Raw genomic sequence first — 22,971 nt, 5'->3', positions numbered from 1 at the left:
TGCTTGTTGGTCCCTGGCCAACAGCTGGTTGGCCACTGTGTGAACAGAGTGCTGGACTAGATGGACCCTTGGTCTGATCCAGCATGGCGCTTATGTTCTTACATTGTTAAACATGGCCACTGGGTGGAAAACAAATTTAAATAAGTAAATGCTCTCTAGTTGTTTTGGACAACAACTCCCAGCATTCCTGCTCATTGGCCATTGACTGGGGCGTTGAAGTCTAAACCATCTGGAGGGCACCAAGTTGGAGGATGTTGGTCTAGAAACAGGTTTACCATCTCATCTGCTGTGTATGAAAATTACATACCCAGAGACATCCGGATAAAAGTGAGTTCTGCGCTGGTAATATTTACATTGAATTGTTTTGTTCCTGTGAAGCACATAGAGACCTGAACACATGGGGGATTTGTATGTAATTTATACAGAGATTAGAGAAAAGGATTACTTACTCCTATTTAATTAAAATACCCGGGAAAGGCTTTTGAGTGGTATCTTGCTTTTTTATTGGCTGACATTGACAAATGGAAATATTTGTCAAATTTCTCTTTTCTGTTGCAAAGATTCATAAAAGAATTATGTTGATTTAGGTGTAGTTTGGCCTTTTCTTATTTTAATTTTGATGTTTCATCTTTTCATCTTTTTATTTTAATTTCATTTTATGTTAGAGGGTTTATTTCTTTTTGGTGCTCTATTTTGTTGTTGTTTTAACAGGTCTGTGACTGTACAATAAAACTTGATTGACTGTGATATTTATTTATTTATTAAATTGATATCCCCCTTTGCACTAAAAAATAGTCTTTGAAGCGGTTAACAATAAAATACAGATAAAATAGCAAAGGTATTATTTTAGAACTCATCAAATAAAATAAAAACAAAGAAAAACTGATTAGTAAGAAATAAATATAATAGCACCCATGAAATTAAAATGTATTTCAGCAGCGAGTCAGCTGAAACACCAAATGCCTGTCTGAATAAGAATGTGTTTGCTCACCAGCAGAAGGACAACAGAAATAGAACTTTACAGTCCTCCCTTGGCAAAGAGTTCCAGTGTTTGTGAGCAACCACCAAGATCGTCCTTTCTCACATTCTCACAATTTTTGGCAACGATACTATGATACTTCAGTAAAGTAATAACAGGCCCTGAGAAAAAAATATGGGGTTTAAAGTGAGAACAGTGTGGGACATCAGTCTGATCAGAATGTGTTAAAGTGAGGTTTAACACCTTAAAAAATGGATATTGTAGAGTTGGGAAAAGTGCAGCCAACGTGATAAAGAGGGTGGAACAACTCCCCAGTGAGGAAAGGTTACAATGTCTGGGACTGTTTAGCTTAGGGGGAAAGAAAAGGTGAAGAAGGAAGAAATTAATGAAGATGTACAAAATTAAGCATAGTGTGGAGAAAGTGGACTGGGAGACGTTTCTCTTCATCTCTCATGATGAAGTTAAAACTTAGGGTGACCATATGACCGGATTTGCCCGGATTTGCCCGGTTTTTTGATGACAAATCCGGGAGGGGAGGGGAAATCCGAATTCCCCCCCCAAAGAGCAGCTCTAATGGGAATTAACAAAAATGCTTATAACTGTCATTTTTTTAAGATAAAGACATGAAACTTGGCACAATGGTAGCTCTTAGGAAGGGCTTTAGTCATACCAAATTTGAAACAGATCCGTTCATCCATTGATTTTTTAGGAATTTTTTAAAAATTGAGGTTTTAAAATTATTATTTTTAAAATTGTTGTTTTTAAAGATAAAGAGATGAAACTTTGCACCATGAAAGGATTTAGGTAGAGCTTTAGACACACCAAATTTGAAACAGATCCGTTCATTCATTGATTTTTTAGGAATTTTTTAAAAATTGAGGTTTTAAAATTATTATTTTTTAAATTGTCATTTTTAAAGATAAAGAGATGAAACTTTGTACCATGATAGGATTTAGGTAGAGCCTTAGCCACACCAAATTTGAAACAGATCCGTTCATCCATTGATTTTTTAGGATTTTTTTAAAAAATTAGGTTTTAAAATTATTATTTTTTAAACTGTCATTTTTAAAGATAAAGAGCTGAAAGTTGGCACCATGATAGCTTTTAGGTAGAGCTTTAGCCATACCAAATTTGAAACAGATCTGGGGCCAGTAGCAAACCCTGTTAACAACAACAGCAGCTTACAATGAGTGAAGATACAGTCAGAAAAGTTATTTGAGGGAAGGGGAGAATGTAACACACAGAGTATAGCAAAAGCTTCAAAGTACAGCAAAACCTACAAAAGTAGGAGTGAGTGAAGTTAATTTCAGATACATTGAATCTCTCACTTGTTCTTTATTTCAGTGATTTTAACATTAAGATGTTAGGTAGAACAGATTTGTCTTAAATGTGTGCTGTAAAATCAGACATGTGACCAAGGCTATGTTCGGGTGGGCACGCCCCCTTGGTGCTGGACACGCCCCCTTGGGGGCGACCATGTTGTCCTCCTTTTTGGTTTCCAAAATATGGTCACCCTACCTAGGATCATCCCATGAGGCTGATTAATGGAAGATTCAGGACAGATAAAAGGAAACTACATTCTCTCACAGCACATTGTTAAAACTATGGAATTTGCTACCTTAAGATGTAGTGTTGGGTACCAATTTGGATGACTTTAAAGGTGGTGTGTGTGTGTTAGACATATTCATGGAAGAAAAGACTATCAGTGGCTACTAATCTTGATAGCTATATTTTATTTATTTATTTATTTATTACATTTTTATACCGCCCAATAGCTGGAGCTCTCTGGGCGGTTCACAAAAATTAAAACCATAATAAAACAACCAACAGGTTAAAAACACAAATACAAAATACCGTATTTCTTCGATTCTAAGACGCACCCCATTTTAGAGATGTTTATATGGGGAAAAAGTATTCTGCCATACATGTGGAGCGGATTGCAGGCAGGTAAGGGAAGAGATGTGGCCAATTCTGATTGGGCCAACAGTTTTGGCGCCACAGGGCTGGGACAGGTTACAAGTAAGCCAAAAACGAGGCACTTACCCCTAATGTCGCAGGCCCACGTTGCCTGGTGGGGTGGGCCCTGCTGGGCGGAGGGTACCTGCCGGGGGTGGGGGCCGACCGGGGAGCACGTGCAAGGGCCCGGAGGCTTTACCAGCTGCCACCACTTCTTGCGGGGAGCGGGAGGGGCTCGTTCGCGAGGCGCCCACCTTTGAGCCAACTCCAGCTGCCAGTGCTGAGGGGCCTCTTCCAGGCATGGCTAGATGGGCTGTGGAAATTTCCTGAGGCACGAAGGAGCTGGCCGCACGTGCACTGCCGCCCCTGGCCCAGCGGCGCCCTGGGCTCCTCTGCCACACACGTTGCATGAGAACGGCGCAGCTGCAAGTCCCGGAGCGCGTCCCGCCTGCACCCCAGCCCAGCAACTCACCTCCAGGTGTCGCCTCTGTCTTCCCAGCCGGCGCTACTGCACCTCCTCCACCGCACAGAAGCCAGCGGCGCCTGCCCGCCTCGCACAACCCTCCGCGAGCCCTGCGGCGCCCGCCCGTCCGCCCCGGCCCCATGTGCAAGGCGAGGCGCGCGCCAGGCCCGACCCGGCTGGAGCCGCATAGCCATGCCCACTAGGCCCAACCTGGCCGGCTGTGCTCGTGGTGTGGTGGGCGGGGCCCGCTTAGGGCTCGGAGCTCCGTTGGTGTGTACGTGAGCCCGGTTAGCTCTGGGGAGCACAAATAGGCCCAGGGCAGCCGTGGATCGTCGCTGAGGCCCCCAATCGGGCCAAACACATTCCCCAGCCTACATGGTGAGTGCAGGGCCACTTAGGTGCTCAACAAGCCCTTGAGCCGCCTGGGCATCGAGAGCAGGGTGGAGGGATAACAGCGCACTTTGCAGGCGATTCTAAGACGCCATCGATTCTAAGATGCAGCCCGTTTTTAGAGATGTTTATATTGGGGGAAAAGTGCGTCTTAGAATTGAAGAAATACGGTACAATATAAAAACCATAACCAGGATAAAACCACGCAGCAAAATTGATATAAGATTAAAATACAGAGTTAGAACTGTAAAATTTAAATTTAAGTTAAAATTAAGTGTTAAAATGCTGAGAGAATAAAAAGGTCTTCAGCTGGCGACGAAAAGAGTACAGTGTAGGTGCCAGGCGGACCTATATGCTACCTCCAGTGTCAGAGGCAGTAAGCGTATGTATACCAGTTGCTGGGGAACATGAGTGGGGTGTGTGTGCTGTTTCTCTCATGTCCTACTTGGGCATTTCTCACAGGCCTCTGGTTGGCCACTGTGTGAACAGAGTGCTGGACTAGATGGACCCTTGGTCTGATCCAATATGGCTCTTCTTATCTTCTTAACTATTTATGTGAATCTAGCAAAGATGTACCTAATACTCAAATCGCACAATTAATGCCACATATGTAAAGATTGAATCCAATGGATTTGCGTGTGGTTTTCAGTCAATAGAAGGGTCTTGTCCAAGAGCCTGCGAGGTCAAAGGAAGTCCCTCTGAAGCAATCCGGTTTGCACCAGTTCCCTAAGTAAAACGTTCATGAAATCACTGGCGTTGCTCTAGCAACATTCTTATCAGGTGGCTTAATCACAGTTGCATAATCCTTTCTCATTGTTCGTCAGCCAAATAATAGAAAGCACGCTGAATAGATGGAGGCCGAAGGTACCTCCTATGGGGAAATGTCAACCCGGAAGTGAAAAATAAGCAAGTGTAATTTTTTGAAAATGTGTTTTTAAAAAGACGGTGCTTCGTCTTGGCAGCTCATGCAAAGAGATTTCCAGGTCAGATGAGCTAGAAGGTCCTGACTATTATTTCAGACAATTCTTTCTATAAAGGGATTTTAGGCATCCTTCTGACTACTTTTGTGGTACTAAAAAGGCTTGCTTCACAGATTTACAGGTGAAAATCTGATGGGTAAAATGAACTGAGTTTTATCCTAGGCATTTTATTATCCGAAAAGTAAGGTAGGAAGCAAAACAGAACAAAAAAGCAAAGGTTAAAATATTTTTTGAATAGATTTACCATTTTCACAGTGCTTAGTCCGGGTTTGGAGTACCTATCTGTCCAAATGGCACCATATCTGAGTGTATCATAATTTCTTTCATAAACTGTGTTCCTCACCGGGAAATTATACATGTTTTGCTGTGGCTGTCGTGAAAATGGAACCCAATTTAATTTGTCAGTAGGTGGCATCAGTTAGCTAGGGGGAGAGAGAGAGATTTGTGTGTGTTTTCTTTGCCTACTTGCAGATATCAACACTCAGGCAAAATCTGAAAATTCTGAACCAATAAGATAGTGTCACGGGTGGGCTGCAGAAAACTAGGATGCTAAAATAAAAGAGTGCCCCACCAATTTCAGTGGCAGAAAACTGAAGTCTCTTGAAATAGTTGCCATCAGCATATCATGAACAGGTTTTTTTAATTAATGTGGCAGTTTTTTAGTGCATGCTGTTGTCTTTAAATTTTTACAAGGGCCTAATCCACACCAAGTAGGATATTGCACTGTGAAAGGGGTATATATAAAGCAGGAGCCACACTACTGCTTTATAGCGGTATTGAAGTGCACTGACAACTGTTAGGGCCCATTGACACATACCATATACCGGTATGTGTATGTTTCATACTGCTTTCATACCGCTATATCCTGCTTGGTGTGGCTCCTGCCTTTTATATACCGCTTTCATACTGCTTTCATAGTGTAATATCTTGCTTGGTGTAGATTAGGCCAAGGATTCAAATAAAAGTTTCTACATAATATAACATTTAAATTGCACTAAGTGTACTTTAATTCCATCACCCCTAGGGTGACCCTATGAAACCCTATCTTTAACAGTTGCATAGAAAAGGGAATTTCAGCAGGTGTTATTTGTATACATGGAGAACCTGGTGAAATTCCCTCTTCCTCACAACAGTTAAAGTGCAGGAGCTATACTAGAGTGACCAGATTTAAAAGAGGGCAGGGCACTTGCAGCTTTAAATATTGTGATGAAGAGGAAATTGCACCAGGTTCTTCATATATACAAATGACACCTGCTGAAATTTTCTTTTCAATACAACTGTTAAAGATACAGGAGCCCTGTCCTCCTTTTCATATGGTCACCCTAGTCACCCCCCTCAAATATTTCAGGTGAAATACTTGTGATATATTAGGACGAACAATTAATATGGGGTTCATTTTTTAAAGCTTTGGCCTAATCCACACCAAGCAGGATCTTTTTGTATGTTTTTATGAGGAGACCCAGTGGGCAGCCTGGGTGGGGGAGTCAAAACAGTACCCAGAAACCCTGGGAGATATTCCAAACTGCAGCCCTGGTCACTCAGCCCAGGGGACAGCTGTGCACAGAGCTGTGGTGTCATGGTGCTCATCCTGGAAGCTCCTGACACAGCAGAAAGCTGTGTCATTAGTCTTCCATTGAACCCCTGCTCTGAAGTGGGCCGTGGCACAGCTGTCATTTGCTTTTGGTTTGTTTGGTTTTTGGGTTTCTATTTGGGTTTTTAGAGAGGAAGCAAAAGACAGGGAAGAGATTAGGACAGCTTTCCCCAATCTGGTGCCCTCCATATTTGCTGTACTGCAACTCCCAACGTCCCTTAGTCAATAGGGCTGGCTAGGGAGATGTTGGGAGTTGTGGTCTAACTAGGGTGACTGTATGAAAAGGAGGACAGCGCTCCTGTATCTTTAACAACTGTATAGAACAGAGAATTTCAGCAGGTGTCAATTATTATTATTATTATTATTATTATTATTTATTTATTTATTTATATAGCACCATCAATGTACATGGTGCTGTACAGAGTAAAACAGTAAATAGCGGGACCCTGCCGCATAGGCTTACAATCTAATAAAATCATAGTAAAACAATAAGGAGGGGAAGAGAATGCCAACAGGCACAGGGTAAGGTAAGCAGGCACAGGGTAGGGTAAAACTAACAGTGTAAAGTCCGCACAACATCAAGTTTTAAAAGCTTTAGGAAAAAGAAAAGTTTTTAGTTGAGCTTTAAAAGCTGCGATTGAACTTGTAGTTCTCAAATGTTCTGGAAGAGCGTTCCAGGCGTAAGGGGCAGCAGAAGAGAATGGACGAAGCCGAGCAAGGGAAGTAGAGGCCCTTGGGCAGGCGAGAAACATGGCATCAGAGGAGCGAAGAGCACGAGCGGGGCAATAGTGTGAGATGAGAGAGGAGAGATAGGAAGGAGCTAGACCGTGAAAAGCTTTGAAGGTTAACAGGAGGTTAACAATGGTATGCATGCAGCACCTGGTGAAATTCCCTCTTCATCACAACAGTTAAAACAGCATGAGCTATACTAGAGTGACCAGATGCAAAAGAGGGCAGGGCTCTTGCAGCTTTAATGAAGAGGGAATTTTACCAGGTGCTGCAAGCCTACAAATGACACCTGCTGAAATTCCCTTTTCAATACAACTGTTAAAGATACAGGAGCCCTGTCCTCTTTTCCATATGGTCACCCTAGGTCCAACACACATGGAGGGCGCTAGATTGAGGAAGGATGGATTAGGAGAAAGAGAAAGAACAGGAGACAGAAAAGGGAAAGCAATGATGGGAAAAGACAGACATAATCATATCCATGTAAAACATTAAAATCCAGTGTTGTAGGTGGAGGTTAAATGTGGTTCCTGGGCCTGGACAATTGGAAATGAGTGATATATGCAAAGCTTTCCAAGCATTCAGGGGGGAAATGGGCAATGTCCAATATAGCCACTGCGCTCCCATTATTTCTGTTGTGCTAGTGGGCGCAGCAGGAACTAGAGCTTCTGACAGCAACCCCGGAAATTAGCAAAAATACTCATTTCCTGAGTGGGACAGGTTGATGGAGCGCCTTTCTACAAGTTCAGCTGCCCTGCCTTGTTCCAGAAACAAGCATTTTCATTTGTTTCCGGGTGCTTCGGAATCCTCTGGTTTCTTGATGCAGTCGCGGTGGGCCCCGCTAGCATGCTGACCACATTGGATACTGCCCAATATAAATATGAAGGGTGCTATTACCTTCATTTGAAAACTTCTAAGTAATCAATAATTATCTTCTCTCCTCCCCATTCCTTACAGAAGAGATTTCTGAGGAGTAGCTGATGTCGAGGCTCGCTTAAGAAGATTCAAGATGACGACAACAGTGGCAACAGACTATGACAATATTGAAATCCAACAGCAATATAGTGATGTTAACAACCGCTGGGATGTTGATGATTGGGACAACGAGAACAGTTCCGCACGGCTGTTTGAGAGGTCTCGCATTAAAGCCTTAGCAGGTAGGAATTTTGCTCCCTCTGCCATTGCTGCAATTATTCAGTTGTGCTGTATAGACCCAGCACAATGCTGTTGTTAAACAGATTCTGAGTTTTAGGGCTGTACGTGCCAAATCCAGGGAGCAGAGCTGATATTCCTTTATCAGGAGTGTTCTTTAACAAGGGGCTCAGTTTAACCATAATAACATATCTTGTCTCTTAGTGAAAAAAAGCACACAACAAGTTGTCTCAGTTGTAGCATCAAATCATGGTTTATTTATTTATTTATTTATTTATTACATTTTTATACCGCCCATTTAGCCGAAGCTCTCTGGGCGGTTCACAAAAACTAAAACCACAATAAAACAACCAACAGGTTAAAAGCAGAAATACAAAATACAGTATAAAAAGCGCAACCAGGATAAAACCACGCAGCAAAATTGATATAAGATTAAAATACAGAGTTAAAACAGTAAAATTTAAATTTAAGTTAAAATTAAGTGTTAAAATACTGAGTGAATAAAAAGGTCTTCAGCTGGCGACACAAGGAGTACAGTGTAGGCGCCAGGCGGATCCGAAGCTCGTCGGGATCCGAAGCTCGTTTGCAAACCACGGTTTGAACACACTATGGCAGCCCCCCCCCCCCCCAATCTTTTTGGATCCATGAGCACATTTAGGAATTTGAGAAATTGCTGTGGGCACCACCACAAAATCCGTCCCATGGAGGAAGTGGCTAGTCTCAAAATGGCTGGTCAAAAGTGAGCTAAAGAAGACGGAGAGAGAGAAATAGTGAGGCAAAGGTTGGGAGGGAAGGGAAAATAGCAAGGCAGATGGGTAGAGGGGAGAGACAGAGCAAGGCTAGAGGCTGGTTGTGGGGAGAAACAGCAAGGTAAAGAGGTGGGGTGGAAATAGGCTAGAAGCTGGAAGCGTGAGGGAAATAGTAAGGCAAAGTGGGGTGAGGAAGAGGAGAGAAAGAAGGAGGCTAGAGATTAGAAAGGGAGGGAAAGAACACTGCTCTAACAGTTTTTTGGGAGGGGGCAGGAAAGGGAGAGCTTTGTGGGCACCATTGGAGCACCGGCGCCATGACACCCATGTTGGAAACCCCTGCATTATTGTTTACTGTTATGTCCAAACTAATAAGCTATGTGTGAAGGCAACCCTGACACACTTGCATCACCCCTTTATCTACTTTTAGGCAACCTTTATACATTTGATTGCTACTTTAGAAAATGTTATTGAGATTGTTGCGTTGTTACTCTTAATAATAACAATTCCATATCAAGAACGGCACAGCATTTTACAGGATATGCAGTGTTAATAGTTGTTTATAAATGATAGGAAAAGGTACTCTGAAAAGTAATGAATATACTCCTTACTAGTTCCACTCCAGAAAGACATGTTACCAGAAAATGCATTTATGGCTGTGGCTGCTGTGAACTTAGGTTCCTTCTGGAAATGTCTGTAGTGTCTGATTCGCTTTTCAAGGGACGCCAAAGCATCTAAAATAAGACTTAGTTGAAGACGTACATCTCAAGGCAAGAACACTGTTTTCAAAAGAACGTAAGTAGTGCCATGCTGGATCAGACCAAGGGTCCATCTAGTCCAGCACTCTGTTCGCACAGTGGCCAACCAGCCATCGGCCAGGGATGAACAAGCGGGACATGGTGCAACAGCACCCTCCCACCCATATTCCCCAGCAACTGATGCACACAGGCTTACTGCATCGAATACTGGAGATAGCACACAACCATCAGGGCTAGTAGTCATTGATAGCCTTCGCCTCCAGGAATTTATCCAAACCCCCTTTTAAAGCCATCCAAATTGGTGGCCATCACTACATCTTGTGGTAGTGAGTTCCATAATTTTACTTTGTTTTATTTGTCCTGGATCTCCCACCAATCAGTTTCATGGGATGACCCCAGGTTCTAGTATTTTGAGAGAGGGAGAAAAATGTCTCCCTATCCACCTTCTCCACACCATGCATAATTTGTACACCTCTATCATGTCTCCTCTTAGCCTCCTTTTTTCCAGGCTAAACAATCCTAGTTGATGTAACCTTCTCTTGTAGGGGAGATGCTCCAGCCCCTTCATCATTTTAGTTGCCCTTTTCTGCACTTTTTCACCTTCCCTGTTGCGTTCACTGAATTTGTGGAAGGGGAGCACGATCATGCCCACTGGTTCTACCTCCTCCTCAGTCTCCAAATTTGCAGTGGAAGGTGTGAAAGGGTTCCCAATAGTGTGGAAAAGCTTGTGTGAATGCACAGCTTAAGTGCATATATTCCTTTTCACGACTTTTACTGAATACATGGGGAGCAACAGATGTGATCCTGTCCCATTCAGTCCTGCCCCATTCAGTCAACACAATATCGAAGGGCTAAAATCATACCTTTTAACTGCTTGTCTATCAAATGTTACTTTACCTGTCAGTTGCTGTGATGGTATGAGTATCCCTTCAAGAAAAATCTTTCAGAATATAAGAAAATGTTTGCGAAATATTCCATGGTTTTATAAAGATATCTCTTTGAAGTTTTTTATCATTATTCCATTTAAGTTGTGCCTTAGCTGTGTATTATTATTTTTATATGATAAAGCTACCACAAAAGTGATTTTACCATGTCAGTTTAAGGAGGTGAATAGTTCACAATAAAAACTGGTATTTATAGCATTAGAAGCAATGATAGGTCTCAATTGTTCACTCTGACATGATAAATTGTACTTGATTGAAATAGATGTGATAACACAGCTCAGGAAAAAAAATGTCATGATGGATGAAGCCATAGTGATACAAAGTCAAGGTCTATAACTGACTGGGAATGTAAAAGGTTTGCCTCTAAAAATGTGTTTCTGATTCAGGTTGGTAATCCATAACGTATGAAATATAAACACAATGAACTTGAGGAAATCAGTTGTTTAATTTGGAAGGGTATCATATTTAGTGATCTGAATCCCAGCATGGCATCTGTAAGTCCAAGTGTGAATCAAATTTAAATGCAGCATTTGGCTATTGGGAGTTTCATCAGTTCAACTTTCATTTTGAATATTAGTTTCTGTTCTTTAAAGTCTCCTTGGCCTTGAAGTAGGTCTTTGTTCAGTTTATGACTGTGTTCATACTATCATATCTTGGCTTAATAAGCTGAGATATGAGTGATCCTTTTGCTTGTGAATGAAGTCCCTTTTCTCCTCCTTTTGTGTAAGCTAGCACATAAACCAGGAAGTCTTCAATCAACCATACTTTTCCCATTCATCTGAAGCAGGATCCTTGATTACTAACTTTGGAACAATCTAGGGTATTGAAATGGCTTCGAACTATGATTTAATATCTTGGCTTGTTCTAAAGCCGGTATTCTGAGCTTCCTAGTTTGGACTATATGGGAAAGTACATAGACTTTCTGATTTATTTTCTAGCTCAAGAGAAGAGATAACTAGGGGATACGTATGAGGGCGAAAAACTCATTCACTTCTCAGCATATTCCAGCCAGCATAGCCAATGGTCAGGGATGATGGAGTAGGCCAAAACATCTGGAAGGACCCAGGATGGGGGAAGGCTGGTTTGGAGATTCAGCTTGAAAGTGGTTATTTTGGCCAAGCAGTAGAATGCAATAGTGGCCAAATACTCTGAGATGGATCCAGGCTAAGACACACTTAGTTCTCATTGAAAGCAGTGGGATTTGATTTAGACACAACTGGGTTTTCATATTGATTTCAATGGGACCTAAGTGAGACTGCGGGCTCATCTATACCAAGCAGGATATTCCACTATGAAAGTGGTATGAAAGCGGTATATAAAAGGCAGGAGCCACACTACTGCTTTATAGTAGTATTGAAGTGTACTGCAGGATCTACGCTACTGCTTTATAGTGGTACTGAACTGCACTGACAACTGTTGAGGCCCATGACACATCTACACCAAGCAGAATGTAACACTAAGAAAGTGGTATGAAAGCAGTATATGGTGTGTGTCATGGGTCCCAACAGTTGTCAGTGCACTTCAATACCGCTATAAAGCAGTAGTGTGGCTCCTACCCTTTATATACCGCTTTCATACCACTTTCATAGTGGAATATCTGCTTGGTGTAGATGAGCCCTAACTTAATTTAGTTCCACCCCTATGTCAGTAAGCAGGCTAACAAGCAATCCCCCCAGCAGCAGTGTCCCATACTATGTGTATATGTGCATAGCTACACAGGTTGGATGAATAAAAGTGGAGATGGAAGTTTGAAAAGGCAGTTCAGTGTCAGGTAAAGGAGCAGGCATGGAAGAAGACCCAGGAGTTTGAAAGAAGCGTCACCCCCCAAAGCCATAGGAAAATGCTGGCTTGCCATATGATGTTCAGGTCGACCTGCCTGAACCAGCTTAAATAGGACTCTCAGCCAATCCCAAATCCAGGTTGGGAGCTAATCAAGACATGGGAGGTCCTATAAACCACAGAGGCAAAAAGGTTGGCCAACTGTTTGAGACCTGTCTTGGTCCTGTAGGGGGCAGCATTTACTCGGATTCTACGACACCTGCCAAATTTCATGGAAATGTTTGCAATGCCAGTCCTACAACACCCACAGTGGGCACTTGTTTCCACTGGTGTTAAAAATTCATCACAGGGTCGATAGCCCCATTGCATTGGTATGACCACCTTTCTCAACTTCTGGCCTTGGGTTAAGGGGATGTTTTGACTAGCTTTGTACAGATGCATGTCTATAAAACTACTTCAGTTACATAAATCAGCTGTGGATCGTCAGCATTGTAATCCCCTGTCTGCAAAGTCCAGTCGTTTTGGATGCAGCTATCCAGCTACAGTGCCAGCGACATTAATTTTAGCATCTTATAGGAGCTAGACGACAACTTAACTCCCCCCACCCTACATGCGTCATAATCCCGTATCTTGGCGGTTATTACCCGGTTCTCAAATTGGGGGGGGGGGGGAGAAACACCCCAAGGCATTAGAACTTGTTCTGTAATAGCCAAAAAAAGTTGTGCTGCACTCAGCTGGATGTGTTCCTCAAAATCATCCCCCTTTAAATTTCCCCTTTGATTTATTAAGTTGTTTAATTCCTGCCTGCAGCGGGCTACATATGATGCGTGTATGTTTGTGTAGTTGAAATACAAACACACACACACACACACACACACACACACAAACACACATACATGTGTGTGTGTGAATTTCCCTCTGTTTCTTTGGTGCAGTGCCCTGCATATCATTTCAACGCCCTCTGTAAATGATTTCCCAAACCCAATGGTAGCATGCCAGCATTCCTGACCTCAAAACAAAATGCCTCAGCAGCATGAAACATGCTGCAAGGTGGGGCTGTGCCAGCTTGGAAGGCACTGGAACTTCCCTGGCCGAGATGGTGGATAACACGGCACAGTGTTGCCAGCTTGAACCACCAAAACCACATGCACACACAGCCACTTGGTTTTTTGGCAAAGGGAAGCAGGCAAGTCTTGCCTGAGAGTATGGGAGAAATTATTCCGTGGGATGAATAAGGAGTGGGTCGCTGCCTTTAGGGGGATTGTGTACTCAGTAGCAGGGACCTAACCAACTAAGCTAACCAAGATGTTATATGCTCAGGGCCCAGAATGAAACATGGCTGTGTAAAATCATCCCCAGGGATGGACAGGCAGAATGAAGCCTCTGGGTTGGCCTGGTGAAGTTATCATCTCTATGTCTAATCACATTAGAATCCATCATATCCTGGGAGGAGGGTTATATTTATATTTACCCCGCCGTGGCTGCCAACTCATAGCCACATTGGGCTTTTATTCCCAAAACTGCATTTTTTTTTGCGTTGTCGTTTTACCATGATTTTTTTAGTTGCTCCAAGGACACCACGATGTTCCTCCATTTGACAATGGTGGCCTTGGTTTGAGTTAAGCCCAGTGGCCATTGCTAAGGGTGGATCCAACAGTGTCATGACTAGGCCTATTCCCCATAGGCTGGGGGAAGGAGTTTCAGGCGATCAATCAAAATCAGATTCTGAAGCAGAAGAGACAGCGCCAGAAACTTACCAGCCTACACGGGGAGTGGAGGAGCTGACTCTCATGGGCTCTTCACCAGCTGGAATGAACTTTTGCCAGACCTTATCTCTGAAAATGGTAACAACACACAGTCTGTGGGAAAACAGTATTGTTCCGAGGGCGAGGGCACTTCAAGGCTAGCTGATCCTAGAGTACGCCACAGACTAAAATGGGCGGAGCTAAAGGAAGGTGAGAGAAGGTCGGCCCGTCTAGCCTCTCGCCAACGGCTTCTCCAGAACCAGTCTCCCTGAAGTTAAAGTGTTCTGGGGAAAGGGCTTTCCGTTCTTCTTGAATGGACAATTGTCTCCCAATAAGGCAGAAAGTTTTGGGGAAACACGACACGTAGGAACACAGGGCGAGGGGTGGGCTTGACAAGGCAAATGTCTGCCGGCACTGCGGTTTTCCTGGCCAGATAGCCTGCGCTCCTTCCTGCTGTCTAGATTTATTGTCCCTGCCTCGTAGCAGCGATGCTGCAGGTTTTGGATGGATTCAACTATGAAGCGGCAGCATATAGACACCCCTAAAGATGCTCATGGAGGTTTCTATGGGTCCTTTACACGCTTCTCATGTGAGCTAGATGGTTTGCAACTTTTTGTAAACTGCTTTGGTTGGCCCCAGAAATGCATGATGGAAATGCAAGAAAGAAAGACAGATCCAATACCAGTCAGTTAGCTTCATGGCTAAATGGGGTTTTGAACCCAGGCCTCCCTGATCCAAGTCCTAATACTTTACCCTACAATAGGGAGGGGCAAGTTTCAGAGTCCAAGGGCCATTCCTCCCCCCCCCCGGGGGGTCAGACTTGCCCCTCCCACACCCACGGCACTGACATTTTTTTTAGTGGCATCCAGAGCAGCTACAGAGTGCCCAAAGGGTCAAAATAGCTTGTCTAAAAGCATAAAAAGGCTACTTCTACTCAAGATGCTTTTTTAAAAAATGTTTTTACAGTTTAGGGGGGCTCAGTGGGGGCAGCAATGGTTGCATGCTCACCAAGCCGCATGTTGCCGACCCCTGCACTACATCATGGGCTGCCTTGGTTGGGAGAGTGGAACCTGCTGTCCACGGCACTCCTGGACCTGGCTCCAGCACTCAGCCCCAACTTCCTGACAGCAGGTAGGGGAACACACCCTGGCTGTGAGGGAGAATGGAATGGTATATTATGGAAGAGGGCATGGCTGGCTGATTGAAACAGTGAACAGGAGCACTCCACACTGCAACGTTTGATTGAACATGAGCGTGCGTCAATAAAAATCTTCCAAGTAGTGACTCACATTGGTATGGTCCAAGCAAGTCACCTGTGGCAGCAATACTTTTAAGGGCACAATGACAAAAAGGCAGCCTGCAGCCCAAGTGGTGTGCCTCAGGATTTGTGGCGACATTGGAGAAGGCGCTTGGAATCTGGGGTGTACAACTCTTGCGTCTTGTACCCTCCACACCCTCTATTATGCTGCACGGGATCCTGCACGTGCATCCCAGGATGAATGGGAGCGGCTCATATGTTCACGACCACTAGAATGGTCTGGGGCAATGAACTGTCCTGGGCTAGCTGGGTTTCCCATTAAAATGCCTCCCATGGAAATGCTTTGAAAGAGTTCCACCCTTAAAGGCGTCCACCAAATAATTTAAAAAAATTAAAATAAAATAAGTGGGTTTCACAACGTGTCTTGCCAAAGGATTGTGAGTCATTATTCTTGAGGTTTTTTTAAATTATTATTATTGTTGTTGTTGTACACCTAATATCCAAGCAAATCTTTCAGTCTGGAATGCTCCTGTTCACTGTTCCAATCAGCCAGCCATGCCCTCTTCCACAATATTCCATTACATTCTCCCTCATGCCCAGTTTTACATTCCCTCCCACGATAGTCACTCATTATTCCCAGTAGGGTGACCATATGAAAAGGAGGACAGGGCTCTTCTCCCTTTAACAGTTGTACAGAAAAGGGAATTGCAGCAGGTGTCCTTTGTATTCATGCAGCACCTGGTGAAATTGCCTCTTCATCACAACAGTTAAAGCTGCAGGAGCCCTGCCCTCTTGACCAGATATAAAAGCAGGCAGGGCTCCTGCAGCTTTAGCTGTTGTGATGAAGAAGGAATTTCACCAAGTGCTGCATGCATACAAAGGACACCTGCTGAAATTCCCTTTTCTATGCAGCTGTTAAAGATACAGGAGCCCTGTCCTCCTTTTCATAGGGTCACCCTAATTCCCAGGTTACTGGGTAGTGGTTGTTTTTTTGCCTCTCCTTTCCCGTTAGGAAGTTTTGCACTTAATGCTAAACTTCTGAGTTCCTTCAAGCCAACTGATTCCTCCCTTTTGTGCGTGGGTGATGCCATTTTGGCAAAATAAGCAATAACACTCATGGCCTGAACATTGGACATAGACGGAACGATAGTAAAACCTAGACTGATAGATTTCAAGGGAGTTTTTTTTATTGAAGGTGGGGTCATAAGCGCTTAAAACTGGTTTCCTTTTATCCAGCTGGGGAAAATAGTGATTTTGTGTAGGCGACTGTGAGGCTAGCCAGAATCCCATCAAAGTCAACTGGAAGGCTCTCTTGACTTTGCTTCACACCCTGGATGAGCAATAAATAATACACGTGAAACAATCACTTAAGGGACACATAATACAACATGGGCGATTCAATTATTCAGCTGGTCTAAAAGAAGCACCCATTTCAGTGCTTTGAGAAGCTTGCTGTAGATTTGATATGGGGCTAAATTTAGATCTGCATCAAACTTCCTCCATGAAAAGCACTTCTTTTTGTGTGGGGCGTGTGCGGTTATGGGTAGTGAGCACAAAGTTTGTGTGTACTTTGTAATATAGGATCATTTCATCCATATGATTTGTATAAATGTATTGGTAAAAAAATTAATGTATGGTAGAAGCCTCCAAAGCGGGATGTGGCAGAGTTATAGACTTTTAAACAATCAAGCTATTTTGGAAAAGCCACCATTGAATGTAGCTTCTTGGTATGTATTCATGCAGTGAAACAGAAGTTTGTGTGTGTGTGTGTTTATTTATTTGTTACATTTATACCCCACTTTTCCTCTAAAAGAGCCTAAGGCAGCATACATGAGCCTCTTTCTCTCCATTTTATCCTCACAACAACCCTGTGAGGTAGGTTAGGCTGAGAGTTTGTGACTGGCCAAAAGTCACCCAAGTGAGCTTCGTAGCGGAGTGGAGACTAGAACCCAGATCTCCCGACTTCCAGTCCAACACTCTAACTGCTACACCACAATGGATCATCACACCTGGCAATCTATATATAACTTCCATACTTTCCATGTAGGACATGAGACATTCTGGAGTGGGCCTTGAGACTGGAACTGGACTTCACAAGGCACATGAAGCTGCTACTATTGTTCTGTATCTGTCTTCTTCCTTGTTATGTCTGGTGCTCAGCACATGCTGTGACATCACTGCAGCATGCATTTCCTTGCCCAAGTGCCAACAGCCAATTGTGTGAGGTGGTGGAGAGGCACAGCGTGGTGACGTTGCTCCATTTGTTGTGTTAGACGGTCTGGGAAGTGGGGGGGAGAAAGAGACATGGGCCACAGCTAGACCTAAGGTTTATCCTGGGATCATCCAGGGTTCGCCCCTGCCTGAGCACTGGATCCCCTGTGTGTCACCTAGATGAACAGGTTTGACCCCTGGACGATCCAGGGATAAACCTTAGGCCTAGCTACGGCCACAGAGTGGTGATGGCTCTGTTGAATCTCTTGTAACATTTAGTTCTGCCCAGAGAGATGTTTCAAGGAAGCAGGGAGGAGAAGAAGCATAAGTGTCTTTACTTCCTCTCCGCACAAGTCTGCAGAAGGGAGATGTGAATAACTACTCTGGGTGAATGCTCAGTCCATCCCCATATTGGGAGTATACATATCTCCTCACTGGGGTATGATATATGTTGATCTCATGTCTTCCGACGAGAATAAATTAGGAAGGAAAGCACAAGTTCTTCATGCTTCCTCTCCTGCCATTTTGTTGGAGCATCCAAAGCAACTGTGAAACAGGTTCCTCCTGGGGGGAGAAATTGACATCATTTTTAGACAATTGGGTTCCTTGGAGGAAAAAAGGTGGGATATAAATGTAATAAATAACCTACGTGCGGGAGCTGAGTTACAGAACGGGCACTCACACTGCAAACCACAATGGTTTATTTAAGCCACCATGCCTGAAAATGATCATGGGAACCCAGTTGGGCTGAGAATATGTGACTGGCCCAAAGTCACCCACTGGGTTTCCATGGCTGAGTGAGGATTAGAACCTGGATATCCCCACTCCCAGTCCAACACCTTAGCCACTACACCATACTGGTTGTTGTGTCTCCCAAACCCAACAAGGGTAGGTTGTTGGCGTGGTTACTAAACCACCTACAACCCTAAAACAGTCCATAGGTTCTGGATGGTTTGTTAACAACACCAACAGCCCACGCTCGCTAGGTTTGGACAACATGACAACCTACGAGTGGGTTATGGAATGGGTACCCACACTGAAAACCACAGTGGCTCATTTAAGCCACCGTGGCTGAAAATGAGCATGCAAACCCACCCATTAAATACCGAGGGGGTTGATCTCCTTCTCTACAAAAAGAGGAATCCTGTCCTCCCCTGCTATTAAGTGTAGGGATCCTTCCTGTCACAGATAACCTCAGGGCGATTAGCAACCGGGTTAATGACTTTTTAAAAGTAAATTGATAGGACTGGGCCCCTGGCATGGAGAGTAGGGGGAGCTTTAATCTTTTTCTCCGTGCTGTGTTCTTGATCAGGATCATCCTTTCTCTACACATGCTATTTCCATTGGAGTGAATGGAAGCTTTCCCCTCCCCAATGCAAATAGCAGGATGTGGACTGAGACCACAGCAGGGGGCAAAGTGTAGCCTTTCACACTCACACTCACACTCACACACACACACACACACACACACACACACACCAGAATGCAAATCCCAATTCTGCAATTAACATTTAAAAAGCCATTGCTGATTGAATGGTGTTTTGTCTAGTTTTGCCCATACAGCAGTTTTTTAAACTGGTTTTAGATGCTTGGGAGGGGCGCATAGAGAAGCAATTATAATTATCATAACGAGCTACAGTGCAAAGACAAGATTTCAGTATATAAACATCTGCTTTCTGGTAGCTGTTCTCATATCTGAACTCTTGTCTGAAGTTCAAATCCATTCCAATTTGCTAAATTATTGAGCCTTGTCTTGTGCCTGATAATTTGTATCTCCCAAGCTAATGCACATTCCTTAAAGACTGAACAATCATCCTTATCCTGTTTTTGATGTTAGACTCACCACTTCCACCACTGCAGCCACGATGATCACTGCTACAGCTCCCCTTTAATCTATATTAAGGTTTTTAGTAATACTTTATAGATATTATGCCAACGGTGTGCCAAATGCTGTAGGGATCATAGCGTAGTCCCTGCTCAGAAAGTATACAGCCCAAAGTATACAGTTGGATTGGACAAGTTCTTGAGGGTCTCAGGCAGAGGTTTTACCAGTCCTACAATCAGGGATTATGAGCTTCTACACACGAGTGATTAATTGCACATTGTGGGTCCATTCATAACATCAGCAGCAGCCGATGTCTCTCAATCCGCCATTTTATAAAACTCCCTAAAATGCAATGATAAATGGAAAACACACTATAAAACAGCGCCATCTGCTGGTGGTAAAATTAAAACGTATGGGAAGCACCAGGCAAAACCTGTGTTTGGGGGGGAAGAGAACATGTCTATTGTGCTGATCCTTAAACCCGTGAAGACTCCGGAAGTCAAAGCTCCAGTAAGGCTGCAGGGTTTTTGCTAAATGTGGAGATGCCCTGTTTAAGTTGATCATCGATGTTGATCCTTCATCTACATGCAAAGCCTGTGTCCTTCTACTGAGCTGTATCCCCGTCCCCAAAGTTTGTACCAGCCTTCCCAAACCTGCTGCCCTCAGGATGTGTTGGATTACAACTCCCACAATCCCCCATCCAGCTATGGAAAGGATGGTTTATATAGTACATTCTGGGACACACCCCTCCCCTCCTTCACACGCACTCACACACAGTGTTATGTAAGTGCAGTAAAATGTCTACAAGGTTTGGCGAAGGGCTATTCGTAAAAAAGTTAGAAGGTTTTAGAGGCAGCAGAGACAACTGGAGGCTCAGTCTGCAAAGGACATCTGAAGGATTTCCTCCGCCCTAGGCAGAAACATAAAACCCGGAGGACCTGGTCCGCAGGTTCTTCTTGTTCCACTGTATATTTAGGCCTCTGGGATCCGCCGTGCTGCTCAAGCACTGACGGCATCTTCGTTCCCAAGGTGAGTTTGCACTTGCAGCTATTTTGGTCGGGGCTGCTGCAGAAGTCCCAGAGATGTCTGAGGCAGCATTTAGCACAGGTCGGAAAACGGCATTGAATCACTGCAGAAACTTCAGCCAAAATCTCAGCCAAGAAGTGTTGAGTTTTTTTCACACGTTACGTCTCCTGCAGGGCCCTCCGATGCTGTTCTCTGTTGGGCCTAAAGAGGGTTCTACATATCCAGGATACAAATAATTTTGAATGGCTCCCAATAGGATGGCCAACTCCCCCCCCCAAGACCCTTAACTCTAACCCTCTGCAAAACACAATAACAATAGCCCATGTAACTAAGCCTAACCACGTGTAACTGAAGTAACTGCATATTCTTCCTTTTCTATATGTGCTTCCATTTCCCTCCTCTATCAATTAATGAAGGACATTTCTTTACTGCCCAATAGCTGAAGCTCTTTTCTGTTGCTTCCAGTGGCGGAATGGTAAAGGTTGAAATGCAGGCTCTCCTCATGACAGTCCCATAGCCACATCCCCAAGGAGAGTCCAACATTGCAGGCAGCTGCTTTGACCAATATCAACAAACCAGTTCTACGAGTTTTCAACTGCTTGGAGCAGGTCATTTGTAAAGCTAATGGGACTTAATTGCCTATCCCAGACCAAGTTACTCCAAAATACTTTGCATTGCAACAGTGAACAAATATCGAGCCTGTTCCCACTTCATGACAGCCCACCATGGATTAATTTACATGTCTTTGTGAGGGGGGTGGTTGTATTGTGTTGGGCGCTCACAGGCACAGTTTTTGCATGGAGCCCACGGACACATGGCTTCCTGTGGGGTTGTCGTGTTGTGTGAACCCAGGCAGCAGGGATTGTTTGAGGGCTATACAAACCTTAAATAACCTTAAAACAAGCCATGGGTTATTTGAGGCTTCTCTAACCCTCAAACAAGCCCTGCTGTCTGGATTCATATGATATGAAAAGCCACGGCAAACCAGGCTTCCACAGGCCATGCAGAAATGGCACCCAGCACAATGCAATAGCCCCCACGGGTAAATAAACCCATGGTAGACTGTTCTGTTGTGTGAATCAATTCATAATTGCTGCAAAAAAATAAATAAATTCCCAGCTACTGTGAGGATTGCAACTAATCTCAGAGGACACAGCAGGGTGGAAGATGGCATCAGTGATAGCGCTGCATCCCAACGAGAACTGGCTTTGTTTCCCTCTGTTGCATACATCTCCAGATTGTAAGCCTCTCGGGGCAGGGATCTGCCCTCTCATCCTCTGTAAAGCTCTATGTATATAGATGGTGCTGTTTAAATAATAACAATATTAAAATTATTTCAAATTTCTGGTACTTTGGCAGGGCCAGGAGCTGAGTGAGAGATCAAAGCTAATAGCCAAGGGTTTCTACTTCGGTAGATGGGGTGGCAACTGAAGAACCATCAGCCTGCATGCTGCAATCTCAGTCTAAACCCGCCGCTGTGGTTGAACTACCTAGTGCCTTAGTGTGCATCAACAAGGGTTACACAGCTCAAGCATGCACAGCAAGTGAAAAATCTACTACTTCGCTTTTACTCAACAAATTCCAGATTTACTTGAAGAATTCTGGTAACCAGCTCAGATTTCTGGCTTTTACATAAAACTTTCCACCAGTTGGCTCACAGGAGTTCAAAAAATGGCCTGGCCAGGTTTATTTTCCCTCTGGTCACTTGGCAATCCTTCACCTCACGTCTGTACACACTAGCATGATTTGACAGAGTGGGGAAAAGGCACATTATCTAACTGGAAATCAACTTGGATAGAAAAACCAGCTCCACTCGCTGCCAAAAAACCCGTTCACTTGATCTGACAAGGAGCTAGCTGTCAGGAAAACTCCTGCTTCAGTTTTCCAGGTAAAATTTGGCTTTGTGAGTAGAGTTTGAACAAGTAGATCAAGGCTAAGAAAGGAAGAGAGCCACAGATGACCTTACCTGCAGTGACGCTTGGGAGTGGATTCTGTCTGACTTGGGATGGGGGGGGGGGAACTAATCTATCTGGTTGAGGAAAACAGATGAACCAGCGAGTGCCAAATGCACAAGAGCTCAGGCTTTAACAAGAAGACATTCCAGCATCTGAGAGGAACAAGTAGGCAAGACAGAGGGAAGCAGAAGTAAGGTGGCCAGGTGTCCTCTTTTACAGAGGACAGTCCTCTGTTTTAAGGTGTCCTCTCTCTGAAGTACTGTGCGGCCCAAGTCTGGTTTAGAGATAAAGAACCATAAGACAGAGAGCAGGGCCTAGAACTTGCCCATCAACAGCTTGCACCCAGAAGGCAGACTGAGTGGGTACACAGGATCTGTTTAAATTATAGTAGCTATTTATAAACATGCAGCTAAACATATAAATTAGCATATGCAAACATTGTGCAAAATTAATGCCCTCTTTTGTCCCCCCCCCTTTTTTTTGTGTG

At 43.9% G+C, this 22,971-nt stretch overlaps 1 protein-coding gene across 1 annotated transcript in view; it reads left to right on the top strand.

Moving 5' to 3' along the window:
- SPTBN1 (spectrin beta, non-erythrocytic 1) overlaps positions 1 to 22,971 on the top strand; it is a 252,252-nt gene that overhangs the window by 62,130 nt on the left and 167,151 nt on the right. Inside the window, exon 2 of the mRNA XM_063123818.1 lies at positions 8,043 to 8,242. Within this exon, the coding sequence (XP_062979888.1) occupies positions 8,095 to 8,242 (148 nt within the window). The 5' untranslated portion in view covers positions 8,043 to 8,094. The remainder of the gene's footprint in view (positions 1 to 8,042; positions 8,243 to 22,971) is intronic.

Source organism: Elgaria multicarinata, chromosome 4 (assembly GCF_023053635.1).
Source record: "Elgaria multicarinata webbii isolate HBS135686 ecotype San Diego chromosome 4, rElgMul1.1.pri, whole genome shotgun sequence".
In the NCBI taxonomy this organism is placed as follows: Eukaryota; Metazoa; Chordata; class Lepidosauria; order Squamata; family Anguidae; genus Elgaria; species Elgaria multicarinata.
The sequence above is the reverse complement of the archived record's forward strand: the minus strand, read 5'-3'. Positions and strand labels throughout refer to the sequence as shown.